The following is a 23,767-nucleotide window of genomic DNA, read 5'->3' as shown; positions in this document are numbered from 1 at the left end:
GATAGCACTGTGGACACTGTTTCTAATTGGATCAACAATTCTCACATCTTGCAATAGGTCCTAGGCCCCACTTAGGATTTACAGGGTTGCCTCCTCTCTATCCTAAGGTGTAGTTGCTTAAGTTGTTGATAAATGTTGTTTCATTGTTGTGATCGGTACACACATTTATCCAGTATGTAAAGGTAATTGAATTCAGCAACTACTGCAATAGTCTATCCTTTGGATACCTCCTTGATTTTATTCTCCATCTTATGTCCCCAGTTCTAAATTCCTTTTGGTCTTGTACCATCATCCATAGTGATTCTGTGGAGTCTTCCCATTTTGAGCTTTCTGGGTTTTTTTGACACTATGCCCTCTTTGATGTGGAGAGTGACACCATCCTCAGTATGCCCTTCTCTCTGCTTCCTATATAATTTATATCTCGAGATGACCATTTCCCACTGGTTCTCTCCATTCCACCAGGTTTCTGTTATGCCCACTCTATTTATATTCTCTTTTAAAACTAAGCAGCTCCCCTATGGACTCAGAAACTTTTAGGATTAGCATAGAAATAAATATTCACATCCCTCTCCAAATACCTTTGGGATGCATTTTCTCCTGAGACACTGTGGAGAACATCCAAAGATGTTCCAAAGATGTTCCAAATGCAAATGGCACAATGTGGTGCATGGATTGAGATTAACTCCCTGTAGGGATGCAGAATTTGCCACACAGGAAAGTACTTCTTTAAGATGTTACATGAACTACTACCACGAAATACACTGTACTCCCATTTTTACTATACATGCTTACTTCAGAACGGTATTCTGGCCAATTATTCACCACAGATGCCAAGTTAATACCAAACGTGAGGCCACAAAATTGTGTGGCTGTAATCCAAGCACATTCTTTTAAACTTCATCAACAATAAATCATTCAATATTTTAATATATTATGTTGTTGTTTTATTATTATTATTATTGTTATTATTGCTCTGTGTTTACTGTTCCTCACTTTCATATTATTATTTTTTATTGGAATAAGTGAATACATTTCCTAAATAAATAAAATAAATGTAGAAAGTGGATTCAAACACAACATAGGCAAAATCAATCTCAAAGCTAAATGCTCACTAAATTCTTGCTTCAAAAACATTTGACTACAATGTCAAATGGGCAGCTAATGCAAAGGATGGAAGGTTAGGTTAATTTTAAAATAGACATCACTCTTGAGAAAGTGTTAACAGAAAAAATGCAATATTCTTTTATGATATGCCTGCTTTGTGTGTGTGTGTGTTTTTACTGGCGTTTACGACTTCTTCGTTATAACCACAAAGGGAATAAAATGAAATTGTGCAGTCTGCATGGTATTCACTTTTCAAAGAGCAAATAGAATTGGTGGTTAAATTATGAGTGACATTTTTTTTAAGCCTTGGCAAAATGAGGCGAGTTAAGGTAAGATAAATTGGCCCCTCTCTAACCACAGCCAGTGTTCAAAATAGCAATTTATAGCATGTCCCCAGGGCCCCTCTGAGGCTGTAAAAAGAGCTGTGATCTCAGAGGGGAAACTCTGTGTGGGGAAATCCCCCCACTCCCAGGTATTGTGAAAAGTCCCATGGTGGCTGTCTCTCCAAAGGTCTGAGCTCTGGCCTCCGTAAGGGGAAGGAGTGACAGAAGTGTGCTGGTGGGCGGGCCAGATGTGTGGGACCTCACCAACAATGCTCAACCAAAAGTTAAGGGTATATATACAATGAAACCATAATATTTAATGTACAAAAAAATAAAATAAAGATTAACAATATCACATTAAAAGTACAATAGCATATTGCACATATCACAGTGTCTAAAACTTCAAAGAAAGAGGCCAAACGCGTTTTGACGGAAAAAGTCTTCGTCAGTGGCCAATACTAGAAAGCAATATACCAAAAAAAAAAAAAAATGTTACATGAGTGTACATACATGAGTAAATGGACCAAACACAGCTAACTGATTGTAATTTAGAATATGGACACAAGGGTGTAATATAGAACAGAGCTGTTTAACATACCGGGCTGCTGTTTACTCCCTGCAGGTTTACTGGGGCTAACTTTACAATAAAGTTAGTTTACTGGGGCTAACTTTACAAACAATACAGCAAAGGAGGATGAGGAGGCCAAAGAGCCTCTGTTGCTGGCAAGATTGTGCCCTTCATGTTCATTAACTAGACAGAACTTGGATAGGATGCCATGCCTCTTCCTCACTACATGAAGAGAAAGCACTTCCACTCACACATTGGGGAGGGGCAAAACGTCCTCTGGGCAGCAGCTCCTCAGGCTTTATAGCATGACACTCTTGAGGGCCTCTCAACACTGAGGAACTTGTGAGAGGATACAGTGGCTGCCATGGTGAGGGAAATTTAAAAGGTGTTTCCCTTCCTTGGCTGAGCAGCACACCTGCCCACAACAGTTTCTTTTGGTCCACCACTGCATATTTATTTAAGCTTTAAATAGGGAGATATCTTCACAGCACCAAGTTGGTGCTGCATTCCCCCACCCCCCAAACCCCATGCTTTCACTCCTGTGGGATTATGCCAGATAATCTCCACACCAAGGAGCAAGCGCAGGGTTTATTGCTGTCTTCCACCCCCTCCCCTGTCCCTCCCTGAGACTAGAGTGAGGAGGAGACAGTGGCGGTAGCAGTTTGGGGAGGGGAGAATTTTGTTTTTTGAGGTGGAGGAGGCAGTGGCAGCAGCTTGGTGGAGAGAAGGTAATTTAGGAGGAGGTGGAAGCGGTGACAGCAGCTGGGGGGGGGAAAGAAAATTGAATTTTAGGAGAAGGAGGAAGAGGCAGCTTGGGGGAAGCATATTCTGTATTTCTTCAATTCTAAGACGCACTTTTTCCCCATATAAACATCTCTAAAAATGGGGTGCGCCTTAGAATCGTGGGTGCGTTTGTTATTCGAATCAAAGCTTTTTTTTCTGTTGGTGGTACTGAAATTAGTGTGCGTCTTACAATCGATGGCGTCTTAGAATTGAAGAAATACGGTACTCTTCTCCAAGGCACGGCAGCACGGGGTGTGATAGCATCCATTCTGGTTGCCAGCCCACCCCCACTCTCTGCTTGGGTGGATGGTGAACAATTAGCACTTGCCATCCACTAGGAACGCCTCTGGAGCAGCTCCTGAGTGGGGACAGACAGGCAGAAGAGCTGGGCTGCCCTCACTCTGGCTGGAAAAGTTGGAGGTAAGTCCATCTCTTTGCTCCTGGTTGGCTTCGAATCTGAAGCTGCATCATTTAACTGACACCATGCAGGTTCAGAGCCACCTCAGGGCAAAGAAGATGTCAATACAGCCCCCAGGTTTCCCTGTTTGCTTTACTTCTGTCCATTCAAATTCTCCCCCAATACATAAGACACAGTGTTGAAGCAACTTGAAAGGATGCTAAAATTACATGCTCTGTTATGGTCCTAGTGTAAGAGATATCTACTTTACACGGCTCTCAACACTAACTTCTTGCCATTCTACAAAGAACAATGATAAATGGAGGAGAAGCTAATTCTTTATCTGAGAAAGAGATTCTTTAGTAGATGAAACAGTCCCTACTTGTTCTTTTTCCCCTAGTCAAGATGATACAAAAATAATAATATCTACATACTAAACCAACCAATTTTACTTAGGGGAGCAAGCCTAATAAACCTGTATTCTACAAACAACAAAGCATGATCTTTTTGCTTGCAGTTATGCCAATAAGGCTGCTACATTATTTATTTTAAAATGTCTATCCCATTTCCTAGCCCATCCTCAGGCCCTTGTTGCAGCTTGCAAATGATTAAAGAGATAAACTACAATATAGCAAGATTAAAAAAAAGACAAAGATGAAATATTTAAAACAATCCTAAAAGCAAACAAGCGCACCATCAAAACATAAAATATATCAGAGTCCTAAGAAACAGCATCAGCCATCAATTGCTAGTGTGCAAACGCATTCTGAAACAGGTTTTTCTCACTTGTTTCTAAATATCCCCAGTGAGCTACTTAAGAGCTTCCACTGAAAGTGAATTCCACTCAGAGGGCATCACAACCACGAACAAACCCACTTTCTCTCAGGTGGCAACAATGTTCATTTACGAGCAGAGCAGTTCTATGGTTCAGGGGTGGGGTATTCTAGGGACCACACGATGGTGCAGATTCCCCCTGAAGCTGCAGACACAGCAACAACCTCGGGGTGGGGGGATCTGAGTGGAGCTCCCCCTCCCCAGGCACTTTGCAGGGACTCCTCTTCTGAGATCAACTGATGAAATCTTGGGAAAGTTTCAGGGAGGGAGAAAAGGGGGAGGGATAGTGGGAGGGGAGGGGAAGGGGAAGCACAGACATGGACGTACTGGATCCACAAGCCTCTCCATTGCGGCCCCAACCCCCAAGAGATGAGGAAGCTACTTGGGCAAACAGGGCCATCTAGCTTAAATTCCATTTAAGGTGGAATGGGAGGCTGTAAAAGCTGCCATTATTCCATGTACGACCACCCTGCCTGGCTCTTGCTGGTAAGGCATCAGATGACCAGAGTGTTCTAATCTCAGAGAATTGCACTCTTATTTATTTATTTAAAAGATTTGTAAGCCAATTTAAGGAAATTATACCAACACTTGGCACAAGGCCTCAGCAGCTAAAATTTCAACAACTAGAACTGCACGCCACAACAATGCCCAGAAATCTTGCCACTAACCTCTGAGTAAGCTCCATTGAATTCAATGGAAAATCTTTCTAAGTAGACATGTAGAAGATTGTGCTGGACATTTGGCTGGGTTGTGGCCATTTGGATTTGGCCAAGGCAATTCTTAGTTATGCTTTACAGCTTAAGAACTCTCAGAGCCCTGGCAAATAACAGCTACTGTTGTTGTTGTTGTTTATTAAAACGCATGAACCATTTCCTACTGCAAAAAGCACTTTGAAATAACTTACACACACAACAAAGAAACCCATGATTAATATAACTGAAAAACCATAAGCAGCACAAGAATACCACAAATAAATACCACAAAAACATAATCTAAAAACAATACAATATCAAAAATTGTTCAACCACAAACTCTCCCGCCAATTTGACCCACTCTCCAAGCCTAGAATGAACACCACAAAAGCAGCCCACTACAAATGGGCCATAAGTAATGTCCAAATGCCCTGGAAAATGAGTATAGAATCATAGAATAGTAGAGTTGGAAGGGGCCTATAAGGCCATCGAGTCCAACACCCTGCTTGATTCAGGAAGTACATCTTTGCCTAGTGCCGAAAAGATGGCAGCATCAGCACAAATCAATTTTCCTTGGAGAGAGTGCTCCATAAACATGGGGCAATCAGAGAAAAAGCCTGTTCCTGAACTGACCCTCCCCCAAGCTTGTCTCCTAGGGGGCACATGGAGAAGGGCTTCTGAAGTTGACCTCAGAAAAATATGAGAATTAATTAATGAGAAAATTATGAAGCCCATTTCAAATGATCTGATGCCCTGCATCCCCCAAGCCAAACTTAAACTTTGTTCTATACACTGTGCAAGAACCACAAATGAAACTGCTATCCCGCTATTTATTTCAGTGGATCTACTTCAAATATGACTAAGTCTACATCCAACCAAATTATTAAGCAGTGTTGCAGTGCTTGCTTGGGGAAACTGGTGTATGATCTCTACTCTTGCTGTGCTTCATCATAGTCTAGATAATTTGATTTAGAAAATGAACATCAAACAGTTACTCCTGCTTCTATTTGTCCTGTTCCCCCTTTGTGGGCTTTCCCAATGTCAAAATGAAGATAGTAAGGTCCTTGGAGCAGATACTTGGTTGATATTTATGGATGTTACTCTGTAAAGTGCTATGTACATTGATGGTGTAATACCCTATTTCTTCGATTCTAAGACACACTTTTTTCCCCATATAAACATCTCTAAAAATGAGGTGCGTCTTAGAATCGCAGGTGTGTCTTAGGGTTTTTTTTTCTGTTGGTGGTACTGAAATTAGTGTGCGTCTTACAATCAATGGCGTCTTACAATCGAAGAAATACGGTATAAATACATCAACATCTACAACAACTAATGGTTGAACTCCACCACCAGCACCAGCACCACTCCCAGGGCTTTTGGGAAATCAACTTCTCTTTCCTCATTTCCCCAGCTCAGTATTTCTGAAGAAATTTGAAGATGGGCATTACATTCAGGTAAATCATGAACTCCAGTTTGAGTAAATAACGCACCCAGATCAAGATTTTCTAGTCTGTTTCTTTCTAACTGCTGGCCTTTGTGACCAGCTAATTCACATGCAAGGAAGAAAAAAAAGAAAGGCTAATTTTTCCATCACAACCAAAACAACATTTTCTGCCAGACAACAAATTTATATAGAGAAATAGCCCACAATTATGGAATGATTGTAACTTTAAGAAGAGAAATACTTTTAAGAAGAGAAATACATCACCTGAAGAGATGTCTATTTGATTCTTCTTCTTCACCCCAGTGACATTGATATGAACGCTGACTTTGCCCTCAATCAGGTCAATCTCAACGGTACCCATTCCTTCAGCAAAGTTGCTAAGCAGTAGAAGTCCATTTGGATTCCAGGTCCGAAACTGAAAGCTGACTGAAAATAGATCCTGATTTGGACGGCCAGGCACTTCCAGGAAACTGGTAGCATTGAAAAAGACAGGCACGGTATGGGGCTCCACACACGAAAAGCTTAAATTCCTCTGTTTAAAAACAAAACACACACACACACACACACAGAGGTGAAAAACTGTATAGCTCAAATGATAGATATATTTTTTAGAAAATTACAATTCAGATTACTTCTGAATTTCCTACTAAACCTAGTAAAAATATGTGCAACAGAATATAGCTCACAGTGGTGGTCCGAATGGGGGTGGGGAGCGAAAATGACCCCCCAAACTTTCAGATGTTACCCACCACTGCTTTATATCCTGGAAGCCAGCCAGATGAACACACACTACTAAGCCTTTCTAAGCTGATCAAGAACATACCACTAATCCAAATGACCCCAGAATCTCCATCAAGGACATTTCTCTTAAACCTAATCATGCTATAATACTGAAGCCTTTCGTTGTTCTTCAGCTCTCCCTCGTTTTGGTTCTTTGCTCTGCTCTGCCCATCATGGTACCCCATCTGAACACAAGAAAACATGAAAATGAAATATGCGCATGAAATCTTTCTGTTCTACTGGATTTACACATCTCTCTTTTATAAAGGTATCAAGGCCAGCCATGATTGACAGTATAGAGATACAGGGAAGGGAAAGCAACATTCTCCCCATTTTACAGGCAGATAAATGACTGGATTTAGTTGAGATCCTTTGGGGTGAGCAGCCTGCTTCATTCTCCATACTGGAAGTTTTCAGGTCATTTCCTGAATGAGCAAGCTATTGCTTAGTTAAAAAAAGAAAAGAAAACTGTGGTGGATATGGTTTAGGAATAGTCATGGCGTATGAGATTCCAGAAAACCAGTTCATCACATAATCATCACTGAGTCTGGAGTTCCAGCTATTATTGTGGATACTGCGGCAAAACATATAATCCCTTTCCATCATTGAGCATGTCGCAGAATCCATTTTGATGTATGATTCACAGTGACAGATTGGGTGCTTCTCTGTTATGGCCTTTTCTAGACTTTATGCATCTGGCAAGTTTCACACATACAGTAAGGTTTATCACTAATGGATAAGCAGGCGGGTTTCCTTTAGAGAGCATGGAGATCTGAGAGGCAGAAAATGGTAGCAGACACATGGCCTTACTCAGCTTGGGTTTGTTTTTATGTTGTTGTGTTTAACGTGACTTGACTGAATTAAGATACTCTGTGGCAAAAATGACAGAAAGCCTTCCCATACCAAAAGCACCAAAAAGAGGGCAATTTTCATAGAGGGAGAAAATGTACATGCAAATGTGACCCCTTTTTCAGCTCAGCCCTAAAATATGTTATACTGCCACTGTTTTATTGAAGCTGCTGATTCCAGTTTTCTATTGTTTTGTAACTTTGAAAGTGGCGTTAGGGACCAAATGGACCAAAAGAGAGGGATAGAAATAAGAAAAAGCAAGATCAGTCAGTCAGTCATGATCATTTTTGCTGTTCCATAAAGAATATATAAAATATTTTATTTATTGCATTTTTATATGCCCAATAGCCAAGGCTCTCTGAGAAGTTCACACTTAAAACCATAAAATACAGTAAATCAAAACATAATATAAAACTTTAAAAGTTTTTAAATATCATGAAAAAACAGAATAAACCCAGCAGCAGTTGCAGCCCAGGGAAAGCCTGTGAGACAAGATGTATTTTCAGAAGGTGTCTAAAGGATGTTGTATTTTTTACCTCCCAAACCACACAAAGCAGGGTTTTCCAGATGGCGGGTGCCACTACAGAGAAAGTACTTCTATATTATGAGCTTTTGGGTGATGTAACTGGCACTTTGTGCTGAGCATGCATACTATAAAAGGCAAGTCTTAAACCTCTTAACTGCAAAAAAAAAAAAAAAAAAAAAAAAAAAACTGGTCCTGAAGGACTTCTCCTGACTAAGGCCCATTGGGGTGGGAAAGATTCCAGGCCAGGCCAGAATCAGACAGAGCGATGGACCACAAACGGGTGCAGTGAACAGTGTTTTATGAAAAACATGTCTGTTCTAACCCTATATGCTTGGAGTCGAATTACTCTTCCTCTGAATCAGTTCCTCTGTAATGTGTTTGTTCACAAATCAAGTTCAGTGAAGGAGGCCTGTGAAAATGCATACTCAGGGCTCCACATATTTGGGGCTTCACTTACTAGATGATCATTATTTGAAGTTGCCCCTGAGCCCTGCCCCTTCCCTGAGTCCTCCAGCATGTTCAGGGTGCTTGGGGAAGGGGGAACTTAATTATTTGTTCTTGGGTATGGAGAAGGTAAGGAACAGTGCGAGTATCTCTGTTTCTTACCTTCTCTAAACCTCACTGCAAATGACTTAAGATCCTACTTTCCTCCCAAGCCTTCCGCAGATACCAGAAGGATCAGGGAAGAGGTGGGATCTCCTCATTTGCACCGAGGGGTCAAGATGATAAGAAACAGCCTCCTTAACTTCTCCATAGATCTGTGCAAATGAAAGCATTTGCCGGAGTGGTTGCCAGAGGGGCAGTCAACACTGACAACCTGGCAACGGAGTTTCTAGGGTCCTTCTCGGACCGCCAGAAATGCGTTTGTCATTAAGATGCCAGGAGAGGCTGTGCTGCTTTTGCTGAAACAGAACAGAATGGGCAGGCATTCCTTAGAATTAAAACAGGAGACCATTAGCAGGTGGAAACCTATTGCAGTATGCATGCAACCACTGGGCAAATGGACATCTATGTTTACCCTTTCGCTCAACCTAATGTATCCCACTGAGTAGTTGAGTAAGAAAATAGCCTAACCACCCCCATTCCACTATGAGTTCCTTAGAGGAAGAAGGGCAGGACAAAAATGTGCTAAATCTGGGAGGGAAAGAAAAAAAATGGGTTTGATTAATGTAAGTAAATGTTTATGTAAACATGGTTTCAGAAACATGGGCAGGATCTGGGAGAAATGAAGGAAGTAGTGCGTATTATTAGTTCTTGAATTCAAGGACTCTATCCAGAGTGTGTCCTGGAATATGCTGGTGTGATGGTACAGGTTGGGCTGGCTCCAAAACGTTGAGCGTTTGAGACTTGAGTCAGGAGAGGGAAGGGAAACAGCTTGTGAACACTGTTCAAGTGCTCAAAATTCCTCTGAAGGGACCTCGTCCTTACATAAACTTCTACGATGTGAATAAGACTTGCTCGTATTATTAGTTCCAAAAACTTAACATGGGCTATTTTACACTAACACTGTGTCAGTTCTAGAGATGTCCATCATGAGGAAATCCAACCTGACCAATCGCAGCGGTGTCCTCAACTCAGTTTCCATTTGCGACGCAGGCGGTGGGTCAGTTCTCAAAACTTGGAAAATGCTGCCTTTTTTTTCGAGTCACAGTTTGCGCAAAAATGCAGCTGTAAATATTTAAAGAAATTGCAATTTTGCTCAAATTGTGGTAGTTGTGGTTGTGATTTTGCACAAGTTGTGATTTGTGCAAATATTTTTTAAAAAAACGCCTGCAAACTGGATGAACTCGTTGCATGACAAGTTGGGCCAGCTTAAAGGTCAGCGAGATGGAGCCGGAGGGCTTAGCTGTCAAAAACTTGCTGAGCTCTGCCCCTCGCCCCCAAATGGATTCCTCCAACATCCCCAACCAGTTCATAATTATTTTTAAAATATATTTGGGCCTAGACATAATGCAGCATTTCTTTTAGATTTCTAAAATAATGCATATCATTGCAACCTCTCTCTCTATGTTTTAATGCTAAACTAATCCCGTGGGGCATTAACAATAGCAAAGAGAGCGAGTAGGAGAGAAATGAAAATCTATGCTGATTTAATTAGAACAAAATTGATCTTGTTTTCTTAGAGGTAAGGCAATGGAAGTAACTCAGCTTGAAACAAAGGAGATGGCAATTTTTATAGCCTCTCTTCTTTGCGCTGGAAATCAAGTGAGCCTTCAAATTATACCAGCTCGCAATCGCCTCTTGCTGAACCACTCATGCATTACTAACACTGCAGATATAGGTCTTGCTGCGGTGTTAAATAATAAGAAAATAAAAAGGCATCAGCAATAGGGAGAAATTGTATTCTGTACTTTTTCTCAGGGCCAACCCACCTGTTGCAGAATGCAATCACTTGCCCTAAGTTCTTGACCTTTTAAGGATCAATTTTCAACTAGCTGTATTATGTCATAATGCCTCCTGAGTGTGGTTAGGGCCTAGCATACAGGTGTTGCCTAGCAACCCTATGATAAGCAACTGCTCAACCATCTCTAGGCTAGCTTAGAGGTAGTTGTCCAGAGGTGAACAGCAGTGATGTGAACCAATCTCTGAAGTAAAAAATGGAGAGAGGAAATGGGTATGAACAAAGATGGAGGCTTCCTGAGATGGGACAAGAAATGAGAGGAGCTGGAGGCCAGAGAGGGTGAGCAAACAGACAAACATGAAGTTGCAGATCAGAAAATAAAGAAAAAGTGGGGAGAGACAGTGGATATCAAGGGCTGAGTGGTGTGCATTAGAAGGCTGAAATGGGAGGGGGGAGCAAGGGGGATTTCATTGGATATGGTTCTTTATTAAGAAACTAGGGCCAACAGTAGCCAGAATCCCCACACCACATCCCCAACCGAAAGCTCAGCATGTTTAAAGCCCATTTTTACATATGATGGCTTTTGTCTAAGAAATGAAGATTGTATGTACTGAGTAGCGTGATTGCCAATTTCTCTCTGGTTGCTCTCACCCTTCATCCACCCTTCATCCATATAGTTTGGCATGGTTATGAAACATCTTGGCAACACATCTCCTAATGGGGTAGCTATTACTTGTGTGACATATAGCCATGAAATCTAGCTCACCCATTTGATGGAAAACATATCCAAAGTTACATGGGACCAATCATGGAGGTAGCTTTTAAACTGAGCCTCAAACAGGAATATGGTGTAAAAGCCAAGTTGGCTCACTTGGAAGTTGCCATTCTGGCCTGTTTTTCGCAATATGGGCTATGGCCCAGAACTGATATTGGAACATAGCTTACATTTAAGTTTTGGTGTTTAATATAACTGTCCCACCTAGTAATGTGTGAGTGGTGGGTTTGGTTGAGTTGGCTCACTTGGAAACTGCCATTCTGGACGGTTTTGCGCAATATGGACTATGGCCCAGAATGGGTATCTGAACATGGTTTCTGTGAACGTTTTGTGGTGTATCGCATCCCTGCCATGGAGTTACATATGACTGGTGAGTTTGGTTGATTTCACTCATTTGGAAGTGGCCGTTCCAGGCTGTTCCAGGCCATTCATTCTGTTCTGGATGTGTTCTGGGAGTTATGGGTTTAATAGTAATGTAATATTGCAAAGATTTTAGTCCTAAAATAGTGTTCTCAAGCATTTCTAACACATGCAACTATTTTGGGCATATTTTAAAATAATATATAAAGGGGTTGTTCTGCCCCATTCCACTCCGTTCTGGCTTTTATACTGTCCCACAAACAGGGAATCATGTGATGAATGCTGGTACAGGGTTTAAAATTGATATCATTCCAAATTACAGTCTTGTTTCTGAATTTAGACACTAATGTCTCAAAATATTGCTGTTTGTAAAAAAAAATTAAAAATTAAAAATTGATTGTTTCCTTTTCCCAAAGCTGTTAAAATCCCAAATATGCTGAATGGAATTGCCTTTTCTACTGATAGTCTGTGAGGCTTTACAGCATCCATTCAGACTATGAGGAAATTCCCTGTATGATAGGAAAACATTTCAAGAGTCCAGCCTTTTCTTTAAATGAAAACACTTGCCCTTAAAGCAGTTTATAATTCTTCACATGTATGCTTGAGTTATTTCAAGAAACCTAGCATGGTAATGGAATTGCAAATGTATACAAAAACATATGTAAACTGCTGTGTTTCAATTTAGATGATCACAAAGTAATATACTCACCACATTAGAAGGCTCCAATTTCTTCCTCCTGACCATATCTGTAATATTATTGGTATTGTATATTACGCTCTCCATGCAGCCTTTGAAATTCTTTCTGCTGTTTGAACTTGGTTTCCCAGAAAAAGGCATGCCACCAAACGTTATCTTTGAAAAAGAAATGTGGAAGTTTGTTGGGTTGTTTTTTTTTTTACTAAAAAGGTGACAATGCATGCCCCCCCACCTTCAACCCTGCATTTTATTAGCAAGTTTATTTGAAACACAGAACCACAGGCAACATTAAGTGATGCAAATCTGTGTAGAAATCGATTTTGTTTTCTGTTGTTAAACATTTAGTGAACACCTAACTGGATGAACCAATCAGAAGTCTATGAACATGGGCTTGGATCTAGTGATGGTACATGGGATCCTCCCCTGCCTCCACCAGTCTGCCTGCACATGCAACTTGGAAGATGCTGGTTCACTGCAAAGTTCGCAGGTCAGATTCAGAGATATATCCAAAATCCCTAGTTCTGAATGGGGCCAGCAACAGTGCTAGTGGACCCCAGAACTGTTGTTGTTTAAAATGGATACTGTTTTATACTGTTGTTTTTATATTTTTGATGGTTTTATATTTTGTATACTTTTTAATGTTCACTGTTTTTAACTTTTGTAAACTGCCCAGAGAGCTTTGGCTATGGGGCGGTATATAAATTTAATAAATAAATAAATAGTGAAGGAATCTTGGTAGGCAAAATGTAGAAGGGTGGCCCATTGGGACTGAATGGAGAAGGATATTTCAACTCATCTTTCCACCCACACCCTCTGGAAACCAGTTCTTTTTAGATGAAAAGGGATGGTTATGCCGCTGGGCATCTGCTGGTGTGGGAGTTGGCTGTCCGGTCCATTTGAATTTGATTCCCCTGACATATCATGACTTATACACATATATGTATCTCAAATGAATACAGCTACATTCAGGATTAGATTCTGTAGACAGTGAAATCAACAGTTAGAAATCTCACTAACATTTATGAAGGAGGAACAAGCCCCCTTAAATAACTTGCACATTTATATCATATGTGCCCTAATGATGTTAGAATTTAAATAATTCACCTCACAATGCAGAATGCCCTATTTTGCACACATCTGCTAATATAAATATAAACCTTATTTCTTTGAAAGAAAATCTTCCAGGTTTAGATGCGTTGGCATTTAAAAATATATAACCATCCCCGGTTCTTTAGCCACTTCAGTGAAAACTGGCATGGTGGTAACAGTCACTGGGTGGTATCAACTATGGCCTTAGCTAGACCTAAGGTTTATCCTGGGATCATCCCGGGGTCATCCCTGTTCATGTAAATGACACACAGGATATCCAGGGAGCAGGCAGGGACGACCCCGGGACGATCCTGGGATAAACCTTAGGTCTAGCTAAGGCCTAAGTTAATTTTCCATGATTGTTTTTTGACCAAATGCGCAGTATCTCACTGACCAATCCTAGAAATTGTATGTATTCAAGTGCCTTTGCAACCTCATCTGGTGGTCCTGCAAGCCCCTCCCCTCACTCTTGTGCTTGGAGAGGTGAAATAATGAGCACATTCAGACAACACGCTAATCCTTTTGCAGCAAATGGTTAGTGAGCATGTTTAAAACATGATTATGTAGCCGTCATGGTTAGGAATGGTTCACATGATATGCTAAGTCATGGTTCACATGACAGCTAAGCCATAATGTTTAGCTCAAAATGCTTAACCACTGTGGCTTAGTGTGTCATCTGAACAAGGTCATACATTATATATGCCACAGGGATGGTGCCCTAAATGGCATCCCCATGGTTAGCACTTCAGCTATAATGTGTAGAATTCTTTATCACATGGATCACTGCTGTCATGTAATGGGAGTTCATGACCCTTCCCAGTGGCCTCCAGGAAACAGAAGCAGAGGTGTAGAGACTCATAACATGATGGTGCCAGTCCATATTGTAAGCAATTCAACTTCTTAAAGATGGACCAGAGATCACTAGGAAAAGCTGTTTTGGCAGCACCACGACGGATGTAAAATGCTCTGGCAAGATCATCCTTGACCTCTGGCTTCTTCACATGTCATAGGAAGCTGCCTCATGCCAGGTCAGAGTATTTGTCCATCCTGCCCAGTATGGTAATCTCTGACTGGCAGTGGCTCTCTAAGGTCTCAGGAAGAGGCTTCTCTCCAGTTCCTGCTATCCCTTTAACTGGAGATTCTAGGGATTGAACCTGGAACCTTCTGGATGCAAAACAGGTGCTCTACCACTGAACTATGGTCTCTACCCCAATGTTGCATCTCTCAATTACGTTGACCTGATCTGCTTTGCTATCAGAATGGGTTCAGGCAAGTAGAAATCTCACAAACCATTTGGCTACCATTGGTTTTGTTGTAGTAGTGCCGGAGAAGGGCTAGGTAGCCCAAATTTAGGTAAATGCTAAGGAGAAATTGAGAAGCAACCTTTTAAAAATGAAATAGTGTTAACTATTGCCTATAGATGACAGACTTCTGTATTGCGCATTGTTGTTCCAAATCAGTTAAGCATTTTCAGAACATTTCAATGAATATTGACAGATGACATTTATTTATGTGAACAGCAATGGATGGAACTGCATACCTCATAGTCCAGGTCCAGGTAATCAAATTCCCCATTGATCCGGAAATGCTGCAAGTGTCTATCAAGTGTGAGATTGATGTTCCTCCCATGACGTTCTATTACTACAGAATGCCAATGGTGGTCATCCAAGAGGCTACCTGTTGTCACAGATGTGTGGCCATAAATGGACCCATATTGGTTGCTACCTGGGATGAGGAAGAAGAGACGAAAATACTGAATACCTCAACTTTAATGCCTTGTAGAAAGGCATTCCACAAGAAGTTTATTGCTATGCAGTTATGCGAGGATGGCAAGCAGAAAATACACAATGTGTTTGATTCAGATTGCGTTAGTATTGTTTTAGTTCCATTAAAAACAATGGGACTTAAAACAACAGAGTCTTATGGCATCTTAAAAACTAACAAATGTATTATGGCATAAGATTTCACAAACTAAAGTCCACTTCTCCTTATGCATAACATGCTATCTTAAGTTGCTGATACAAACATAGGGGAGAACTGTAAACAGTGAAGCCAGATGAAAATTAAATGCAGAAAGTACAGACAGTGATAATTAACAGTAACTATTCACAAAACAGTGTTGGCAGTACCATCCTGGCATTGGTAAGCTAAATAAAAAAGGTAGTGTGATTAAAAACCTATTATCCTGATTCAAGCCAGAGGTGATATAATTGAACCTTTTGATAAATTAAAGTCCAGTTGCATGTTCCAGCCTACCTTTGAAGTTCTCTTCCTTCACAAAATAGCCACCTTAAGGTCAGTGACAGAGTATAGTCTGAAATATAGAGACTGAAATATTCTCCCACTGGTTTTTTGTATATTGCTATTTCTGATGTCAAATTTCATCTTGATGCCTATTTATAGTTTTGTATAGAGTCTGGCCTGTTTGTCATATGCTGTTTGTCGTATGATGATAGCATATATCACATTGAATGATGAGCAGGTGAATTGAATCTTGATGTTGGGGTTGGCATTATTAAGTCCTATAATAGTGTTGCTTGAGTAGATATGGGGACAAAGATGGCATCTGGGTTTGTTGCAGATTTGGTCCCTGTGATTATATCTCTGTTTTGCAGCCTATCCCGCATAGCTGGGAAAAGCTGCGGAACCGGCTACGTGGCTTACTCACGAGTAGCTGGGAGAAGCTGCGCTTTGCCCATCGGGCCAGAAGGGGGAATCGCGGGGGAGGGAGATGGGGGCCAGGGGGGAAGAGCGGACCAGGCGGGAGAAATGGGGGGAAGAGCGGAGCCAGGGGACATCAGGGGCATCGTGGCCCAGGGGTGATGGGGGGGATCGGACATGGTGGGCGAGCGGGGGGGCATCGGACATGGCGGGGGGGAATCAGGGGCAGGGGGAGCAGGGAACCCATTTTTATTTAAAAAAAATACCCTACCTTCTCGTTGGTGCGCTCCTGCGCACATGGCCCCTTTAAGCTAAAAAAAATGGTTGACGTGATGGGGCTTTCCTTTACCCTGTCATGTGTCACGTGTGGACAGGAGCGATAGCCCGTGCTACTTCTAGCACGGGCTGGCCCCTCCACATGCCGGGATTTAAAGGTAGGTCTAGCAAGGCCCTTGGTTAGGAAACCAAAACAAAGTAGTGCACTAGTGCTTATGGCAAAGTAAAATACAACAACAGGAACAGTACTGGAGAGAAGTGGTGGAGAAACACTGAATTCTATCAAAGTAAGAGTTGTAACTTAGTGGGAGAGTCCCTGCTTTGCATGAAAAAGTCCCAGGTTTAATTCCTGACATCTTCAGGTTGTGCTGGGAAAAACTCCTGTCTGTAACCCTGGAGACCTGCAGCTGCCAATCAATACACACCTAGATGAACCAATAGTCTGGCTTGATATACAGCAGCTTCCAATGACCCTACTGAGATATTATTTGCTTGAAGGGAAGCCTTTTCAGCTGTATAAGAAGTATCAATTGACGTTGTCATCAAGATTGGATCCCCAGAATTCTATAATTTATTTATTTAAAACATTTATATCACACCCTATATCAATAAGATCTTAGGGCGGCATACAGATAAAAGCATACAGTATGAAAACAGTAAATATACACAGCTAAAAACAAATTACACCATAAACCAAGTTAAAACAATATATAATTTAAAAGCAGTAAAACTATTAAAACAGTTAAAACAATGTGCCTAGTGAATTCAACCATTAAAAGCTTTGTTAAAAAGCCATGTTTTCAAATGGCGCCGGAATAAAATCAGCGTTGGCGCCAGTCAGGCCTCCAAGGGGAGGGCATTCCACAGTCGGGGTGCCACAACAGAGAAAGCCCTCTCCCTTGTCCCATCATAGCGAATGTGTTGTGCTGGTGGGATGCGGAGGTCCAAAGGTCCACCGAGACCGGTTTCTAAAAGTGGCCAGCCAAAGCCTTCTGGAAGCTCACAATGAGAGCATTCTCAGAATGGTCATCTTTTGGGGTTTGTTCCCAGCATCTGGTATTTGAAAGCATACTGCTTTTCAACATGGAGGTTCCATTTACCTAGTGTGGCTAATAGACACTGATAAACCTGCCTCAATAAGAATAGCTCCATTGTTTCCAGTTATGCTGTTAATACAGAAGGTACTGTGAGATGAGAGGGGGCGGGGAGATGAGAGGGGGTGGGGCCATTCTACCAGCCCTGCTGAAGACCACCCCCATGAATCTCCTCCTTTCTCAATTGTCACCACCATCCTCCATTCAAGCAGGTTGTACAGAGGGTGTTGAAGGAAGCAGGGCCATCCCACCGAAAGACTTGCTTTTTTCTTCTTCCTCCCCCATCTCGTTTTCCTCACACGTCACTGTCTTTTTAGAGTGTAAGCCTCCGGGAAGGGGTCGCTTTGCTTTACTAATTGTATGTAAGCTACCTAAGGAGCCTTTTTGGCTGACGAACAGAATAGAAATACTTAAAATCAATCAATCAATATTTAGCCACTGGAATCAGGTTACATTAGATTTTCAACTGCAAAAAGAGAGGGTGATGAAGCAGTAAATCACATCTCGGCCATGTTGCACAATGACCTTCTGCATTTTTTAATGTCTTGACTCTAGCTTGAACTAAGCATTGTGTTAAGGGATTCTTGGTAGCTAATTTCTCTTCCCAGGACACCTTTCCTGACCCCATTTCTGACCTGAGAGTACATATTCTTACCTCACTAAGCACATATGTAAGAGATGTCATTTATCATACTGATAACTGCTTGACTGAACTGAGAAATGCATGAGGAAAGAAATGGAAATGATTCAGATTTCAATGACATTTGCTAGAAACCATTTGTGCAGGTGAAGCTAGGCTATCTTCATTTGCATGAAGCAAAGCTATTGGTTTTTAGACCAAGAGCAGCAGAAAACTGGTGTAGCAGACAATTTCAGACTAGGAGGACTAGGAAAACTTAGCCTCAAATCTCCACCCTCTCATGATGTTCATTGGGTTTTCTTGGGTTAGTCACACTATCCCTAGCTCACCTCCTCATAGAGTTGTTGTTAGGATATAAGGGATTGGGGCGAGGACTACATATGCCTTTTTGAGCTCCTTGAAGGGACAGCAGAATGTAACAAATTCCCTCCATGACCTTGGACTCTGTGGCTCTGTCTATAACTGGTTCGCCTCCTATCTAGAGGGTCGCTCTTTCAGCGTGTCGGCTAACGGCAGCTCGTCCTCCTCTTTTCGCCTTTCAGTTGGGGTTCCACAAGGCTCGGTGCTTGGCCCGTTGTTGTTCTCTCTATACATGCTGCCCTTGGGTAAGCTTATTCAATCTCACGGCCTCCAATATCACCTGTATGCCGACGATACACAATTATATCTCTCATCTCCGGAACTTTCTCCTGATGTTCACGATCGTATCTCGGCATGTCTTTCAGATATCTCAGCCTGGCTGCTTCATCGTCGTTTGAAACTTAACATGGCAAAGACTGAATTGCTTGTTTTTCCTCCTAAACCCTCTCCTCACCTCTCATTCTCTCTTACTGTCAACGATGTCACGCTTACTCCGGTCAAGGAAGCTCGTAGTCTTGGCTTTATATTTGACTCCTCGCTCTCCTTTACTCCTCACATCGAGGCAGTAGCTAAATCCTGTCGTTTCTTCCTGTATAATATTGCCAGGATTTGACCATTTTTGTCTGTCTCTTCTGCCAAGACTCTCGTTCACGCACTGGTTATCTCTCGGTTGGACTACTGCAACCTTCTTCTCTCTGGCCTTCCTTCGTCTCACATCAGTCCGCTGGTCTCTGTCCACCACTCTGCCGCTAAGATCATCTTCTTGGCCCGCCGCTCTGACCATGTCACTCCGCTTCTGAAATCTCTTCATTGGCTTCCAGTTCACTCCAGAATCCAATATAAACTTCTCCTGCTGACCTTCAAAGCTCTTCACGGTCTAGCTCCTGCCTATCTCTCCTCTCTCATCTCACACTATCGCCCCGCTCGTGCTCTCCGCTCCTCTGATGCTATGCTTCTCGCCTGCCCTAGGACCTCCACTTCCCTTACTCGGCTTCGTCCTTTTTCTTCTGCTGCCCCTTACGCCTGGAACGCTCTTCCAGAACACTTGAGAACTACAAACTCAATCACTGCTTTTAAAACTCAGCTCAAAACTTTTCTTTTCCCTATAGCCTTCAAATATTGAGTTTGTTCTGACTCTATACTGTTAGCTTCTCCCTACCCGGTGCCTGTTTACACTTCCCTGTGCCTGTTTGCATTCTCCTTCCCTCTTTATTGTTTACTACAACTTTTTAGATTGTAAGCCTATGCGGCAGGGTCTTGCTATTTACTGTGTTATCTGTACAGCACCATGTACATTGATGGTGCTATATAAATAAATAATAATAATAATAATAATAATAATAATAATGATAAATGCCATTGACTGTGACAGAAATGAAGGGAAACATTGTTGTTCACAGAACTGGAGGATTATGGGTGACATCAGGAGAGGCCTGCTGGATTAGGCCAAAAGCCTATTTAGTTCAGAATTCTGTTCCCACAGTGGTTAACCAGATGTCCATAGGAAGCCCACCAGCACGACAAGAGTGTGATATTGCATGCTCCAGCTCATGTTCCCCAGTGACTGGTATTAATGTCAGGAACTGGCATCCCACCACCACCTTGGTTCTTCCTCACAATAAGGTCCCAATAATTCAAGGATCAGCCAGTCTTTCCATAGGCCATGAATGCACGATTGTGTTTATTTATTTGTATACAACATTTGTATACCAATCCATATCTAGACAAACTCTGGAGCAGTGAAAATGGGTGGGGGTGGGGGTGCTAAAAAGAATGAAACGTGAAATTAAAACTGTTCTTTAAAAAAACAGTGTCAATAAATCTGAGGCTGGTCAATGAAGGAAGGCTTCCTAGGAAAGAACTGTTTTCATGAGAAAACAACACCCTGTGGGCTTCTAGAGTCAGGGGTTACCACAGGAAGGGCACAATACAATGAAGGCTCTTCTCTAGGTGGACTCCAGTTCAGCCAAGGGTCCATGTGGAAATGCAGGTTGCTTACCTGTAACTGTAGTTCTTCGAGTGGTCATCTATGCATTCACACATATGGGCTTTGCGCCTGCGCAGAGACCTGGATCGGAACCTTCCATAGCTAAGTGAAACATTTTTGGCGGGAACCCCTCCCCCGCGCCACTGCGCATGTCTCTAGGGTTCCCGCCCTTACCTCAGTTTACAGTTGTCCGACATTGTGCCCCCATAAACATGAGTGTAATCATAAATATTACAATTGTATATTGTACCACAGATAATAAGAATATCATATATACACCCTGTATGCCACCAAGAGGGGATGGTGGGTGGGTTGTGTGAATGCATAGATGACCACTCGAAGAACTACAGTTACAGGTAAGCAACCTGCATTTCTTCATCGTGGTCTCTATGCATCATACATATGGGCGAGTAGCAAGCTAACATACCTTGGAGGTGGGTTGATGCATCACCCTAGGACCTCAGAGAGCACTGTTCTTCCAAAAGAGCAGTCCTGTCGAGCACGAGTGTCCAAGTTGTAATATTTGACAAACGTGGATGGCGTGGACCAGGCTGCAGCTTTACAAACGTCTGTCAATGGGACACCCCTGTTGAAGGCAACAGATGTTGATACAGCTCTTGTAGAATGAGCTGTCACAGGTTGTTGCAGTTTTAGCTTTGAGAGATCATAAGCGAGTTCAATAGTTTCTACAATCCAGCGTGACAACCACTGGCATGACACAGGTAGACCCTTGGATGGCTCTCCATAACAAATAAATAACTGCTTTGTTTTCCTAAAACTCTCAGTCCTCGCCTTGTAAAAAGCGAGAGCCCTCTTACATCCAGCGGTGTTGCCGGATTCGGGAAGAAGGCTGGTAGGATGATGTGCTGAGACAGGTGAAAGGTTGACACTACTTTAGGTAGGAAAGATGGGTCTGGGAGTAGTACAACCTTGTCTTTATGAAAAATTGTATAGGGTGTGTCTATTCTGAGAGCCCTAAGCTCACTCGCACGCCTTGCAGATGTTATGGCCACTAGGAAAACCGTCTTGAATGTCAACAGTCTGAGATCTGTCGTGGCCATAGGCTCAAAAGGTTTCCCTGTCAGTGATTGTAGCACAACTGACAAGCTCCACGATGGGATGATGTCCTTGACTGTCGGTATCGTATTCTTGAGCCCTTTCAGGAATTTCTTCGATGTCGGGTGCTTGAAGGGTGAGAACCCGTCCACACCTTTATGGGAAGCTGTGATCGCGGCCAGGTGGACTTTAATTGATGTGAGTTTGAGTCCTTGTTGGTATAGCGTCCATAGGTACTTGAGAATTATCTGAATAAGGCAAGAATCTGCCACTTGATTATTCTCTGGGGCAAACTTAAGGAATTTTTGCCACTTCGCTTCGTAAGACTTCCTTGTAGAAGGCTTTAGCGATGCCAACAAAATGTGATCTATCGTTAAGTCTCCGGTATGGAAAGACGGCCGGGTGTTATTCTCCACGCCGTCATTTTGAGTGTCGACAAGTTTGCATGTCGAACCTTGCCCTGGTGTCGAGACAGCAAGGTTGGCATCGACGGGAATCTGATGTAATTCTCTTCCGATAGCCGAAGGACGTGGGGAAACCACGCTTGTCGAGGCCACCACGGTGTGATCAAAATGCAATCCGTTCTGTCTGTTTGGACCTTGGCTACGACTTTCGTCAAAAGTGGAAACGGGGGGGAAATGTAAAGAAGTTTGCCCTTCCACGTTCTGGTAAACGCGTCTCCTAGCAAGTTATTTCCTCTTCCTGCTCTGCTGCAGAATCTGGAACAGGCTGCGTTTTTCTCGGTAGCGAAGACATCGACTGCATGTTGTCCCCAGTATCGAAAGAGGTCTTCCCTTATCTCGGCATCGTGGTCGACGTGGAAGGACCTGCTGAGGAAGTCCGCGATGGTGTTCTCCTTTCCCGCTACGTGAATTGCAGTCAGGTAAGTGTTTCATTTTATGCACCAGTTCCAAATTCTGAGTGCTGATCGAGTTAGAGGGTGTGATCTTGTTCCCCCCTGCCTGTTGATGTAGGCAACTACGGTGGTGTTGTCCGTCGCAATGAGAACATTTCGTCCCTCGATAACCTGTACGAAAGTCTTTATTGCGTTCTCCATCGCCAGGAGCTCCAGGTGATTTATGTGCTCTTCCTTCTGGCGAGGAGGCCAGTGGCTCTGGGCGGTAAGGGAGTTGCAGTGGGCTCCCCATCCGATCATAGAGGCATCTGTCGTGATCGTTACCGACGGTGTTTCCGGTTGGAAAGGGACTCCTTCCAGCAGATTTCCCATCGACAGCCACCACTTTAGGGATGCTCGTACTTGTTTTGGGATCGACAGGTAAGTTCGACGAGCGTTTTGTCGAAGGTCGAACGTTCTCAAAAAACAACTCTGTAAGACCCTCATTCACAGTCTGGCAAATCTGATCACTACGGTGGTCGCTGCCATCAAACCCAAGAGTCTTTGAATTGTCCATGCCGAAATCCTTGTTCGGCTTTCGATATCGAGTATCAAGTCGCGAAGAGTCTTTGCTCTCAGTATGGGAAGATATGCTCTTCCGTCTTGGGATGAAAGAGTAACCCCTATAAAGTCTATTCTCCTCTGTGGGGTCAATATGGACTTTTCCTCGTTGACCCAAAGTCCTAAGGAGTGCAACAGGTTGAGAGTCGTTAAGATGTCCTCCTGGAGCGTGTAATTGTTTTCCGCCACCAGGAGCCAATCGTCTATATACGGGTTCCCTTTTGTCGCAGGTGGGCGCACACTACCGCCATCACTTTTGTGAAGACCCTCAGTGCCGTGGCGAGTCCGAAGGGAAGAACTGTAAACTGGAATTGCTGCATGCCGATAGCGAATCGTAGGTAAGCTTGGTGCGACTTCCTGATGGAAATATGGAAATACGCATCCTTCAGATCCACCACTGCAAACCAACCCCCCTTGTGTAACAGCTGTAGAATGGAAGTTACCGTTGTCATACGGAACTTTTGGGGGGTGATGTATTTAATTGTCTTAAGTCCATAATCGGTCGAAGACCCCCATCCTTCTTCAGGACCGTGAAGTAACGCGAAAAGAACCCCTGGTTGATTTCCTCTACGGGCACAGGTGAAATGGCTCCCTTTGCTAGTAGGGCTTGCACCTCGAGCAGCAGAGGAGGGGATGGCGCTGTTACTTTCACTCCCGAAGAAGGAGGGAAGGCAT

At 42.7% G+C, this 23,767-nt stretch overlaps 1 protein-coding gene across 1 annotated transcript in view; it reads right to left on the bottom strand.

Annotated features, from left to right (window-relative positions):
- The window catches only part of CNTNAP2 (contactin associated protein 2), a 1,454,514-nt gene that overhangs the window by 692,695 nt on the left and 738,052 nt on the right, over positions 1 to 23,767 (bottom strand). Inside the window, exons 6-8 of the mRNA XM_063129070.1 lie at positions 15,103 to 15,287; positions 12,486 to 12,629; positions 6,410 to 6,677 (exon numbers count right to left, since the gene is read on the bottom strand). Coding sequence (XP_062985140.1) covers positions 6,410 to 6,677; positions 12,486 to 12,629; positions 15,103 to 15,287 — 597 coding nt within the window. The remainder of the gene's footprint in view (positions 1 to 6,409; positions 6,678 to 12,485; positions 12,630 to 15,102; positions 15,288 to 23,767) is intronic.

This window comes from Elgaria multicarinata, chromosome 1, assembly GCF_023053635.1.
Source record: "Elgaria multicarinata webbii isolate HBS135686 ecotype San Diego chromosome 1, rElgMul1.1.pri, whole genome shotgun sequence".
Classification (NCBI taxonomy): Eukaryota; Metazoa; Chordata; class Lepidosauria; order Squamata; family Anguidae; genus Elgaria; species Elgaria multicarinata.
Note: the sequence above shows the minus strand (reverse complement) of the source record. Positions and strands in the feature narration are given on the sequence as shown.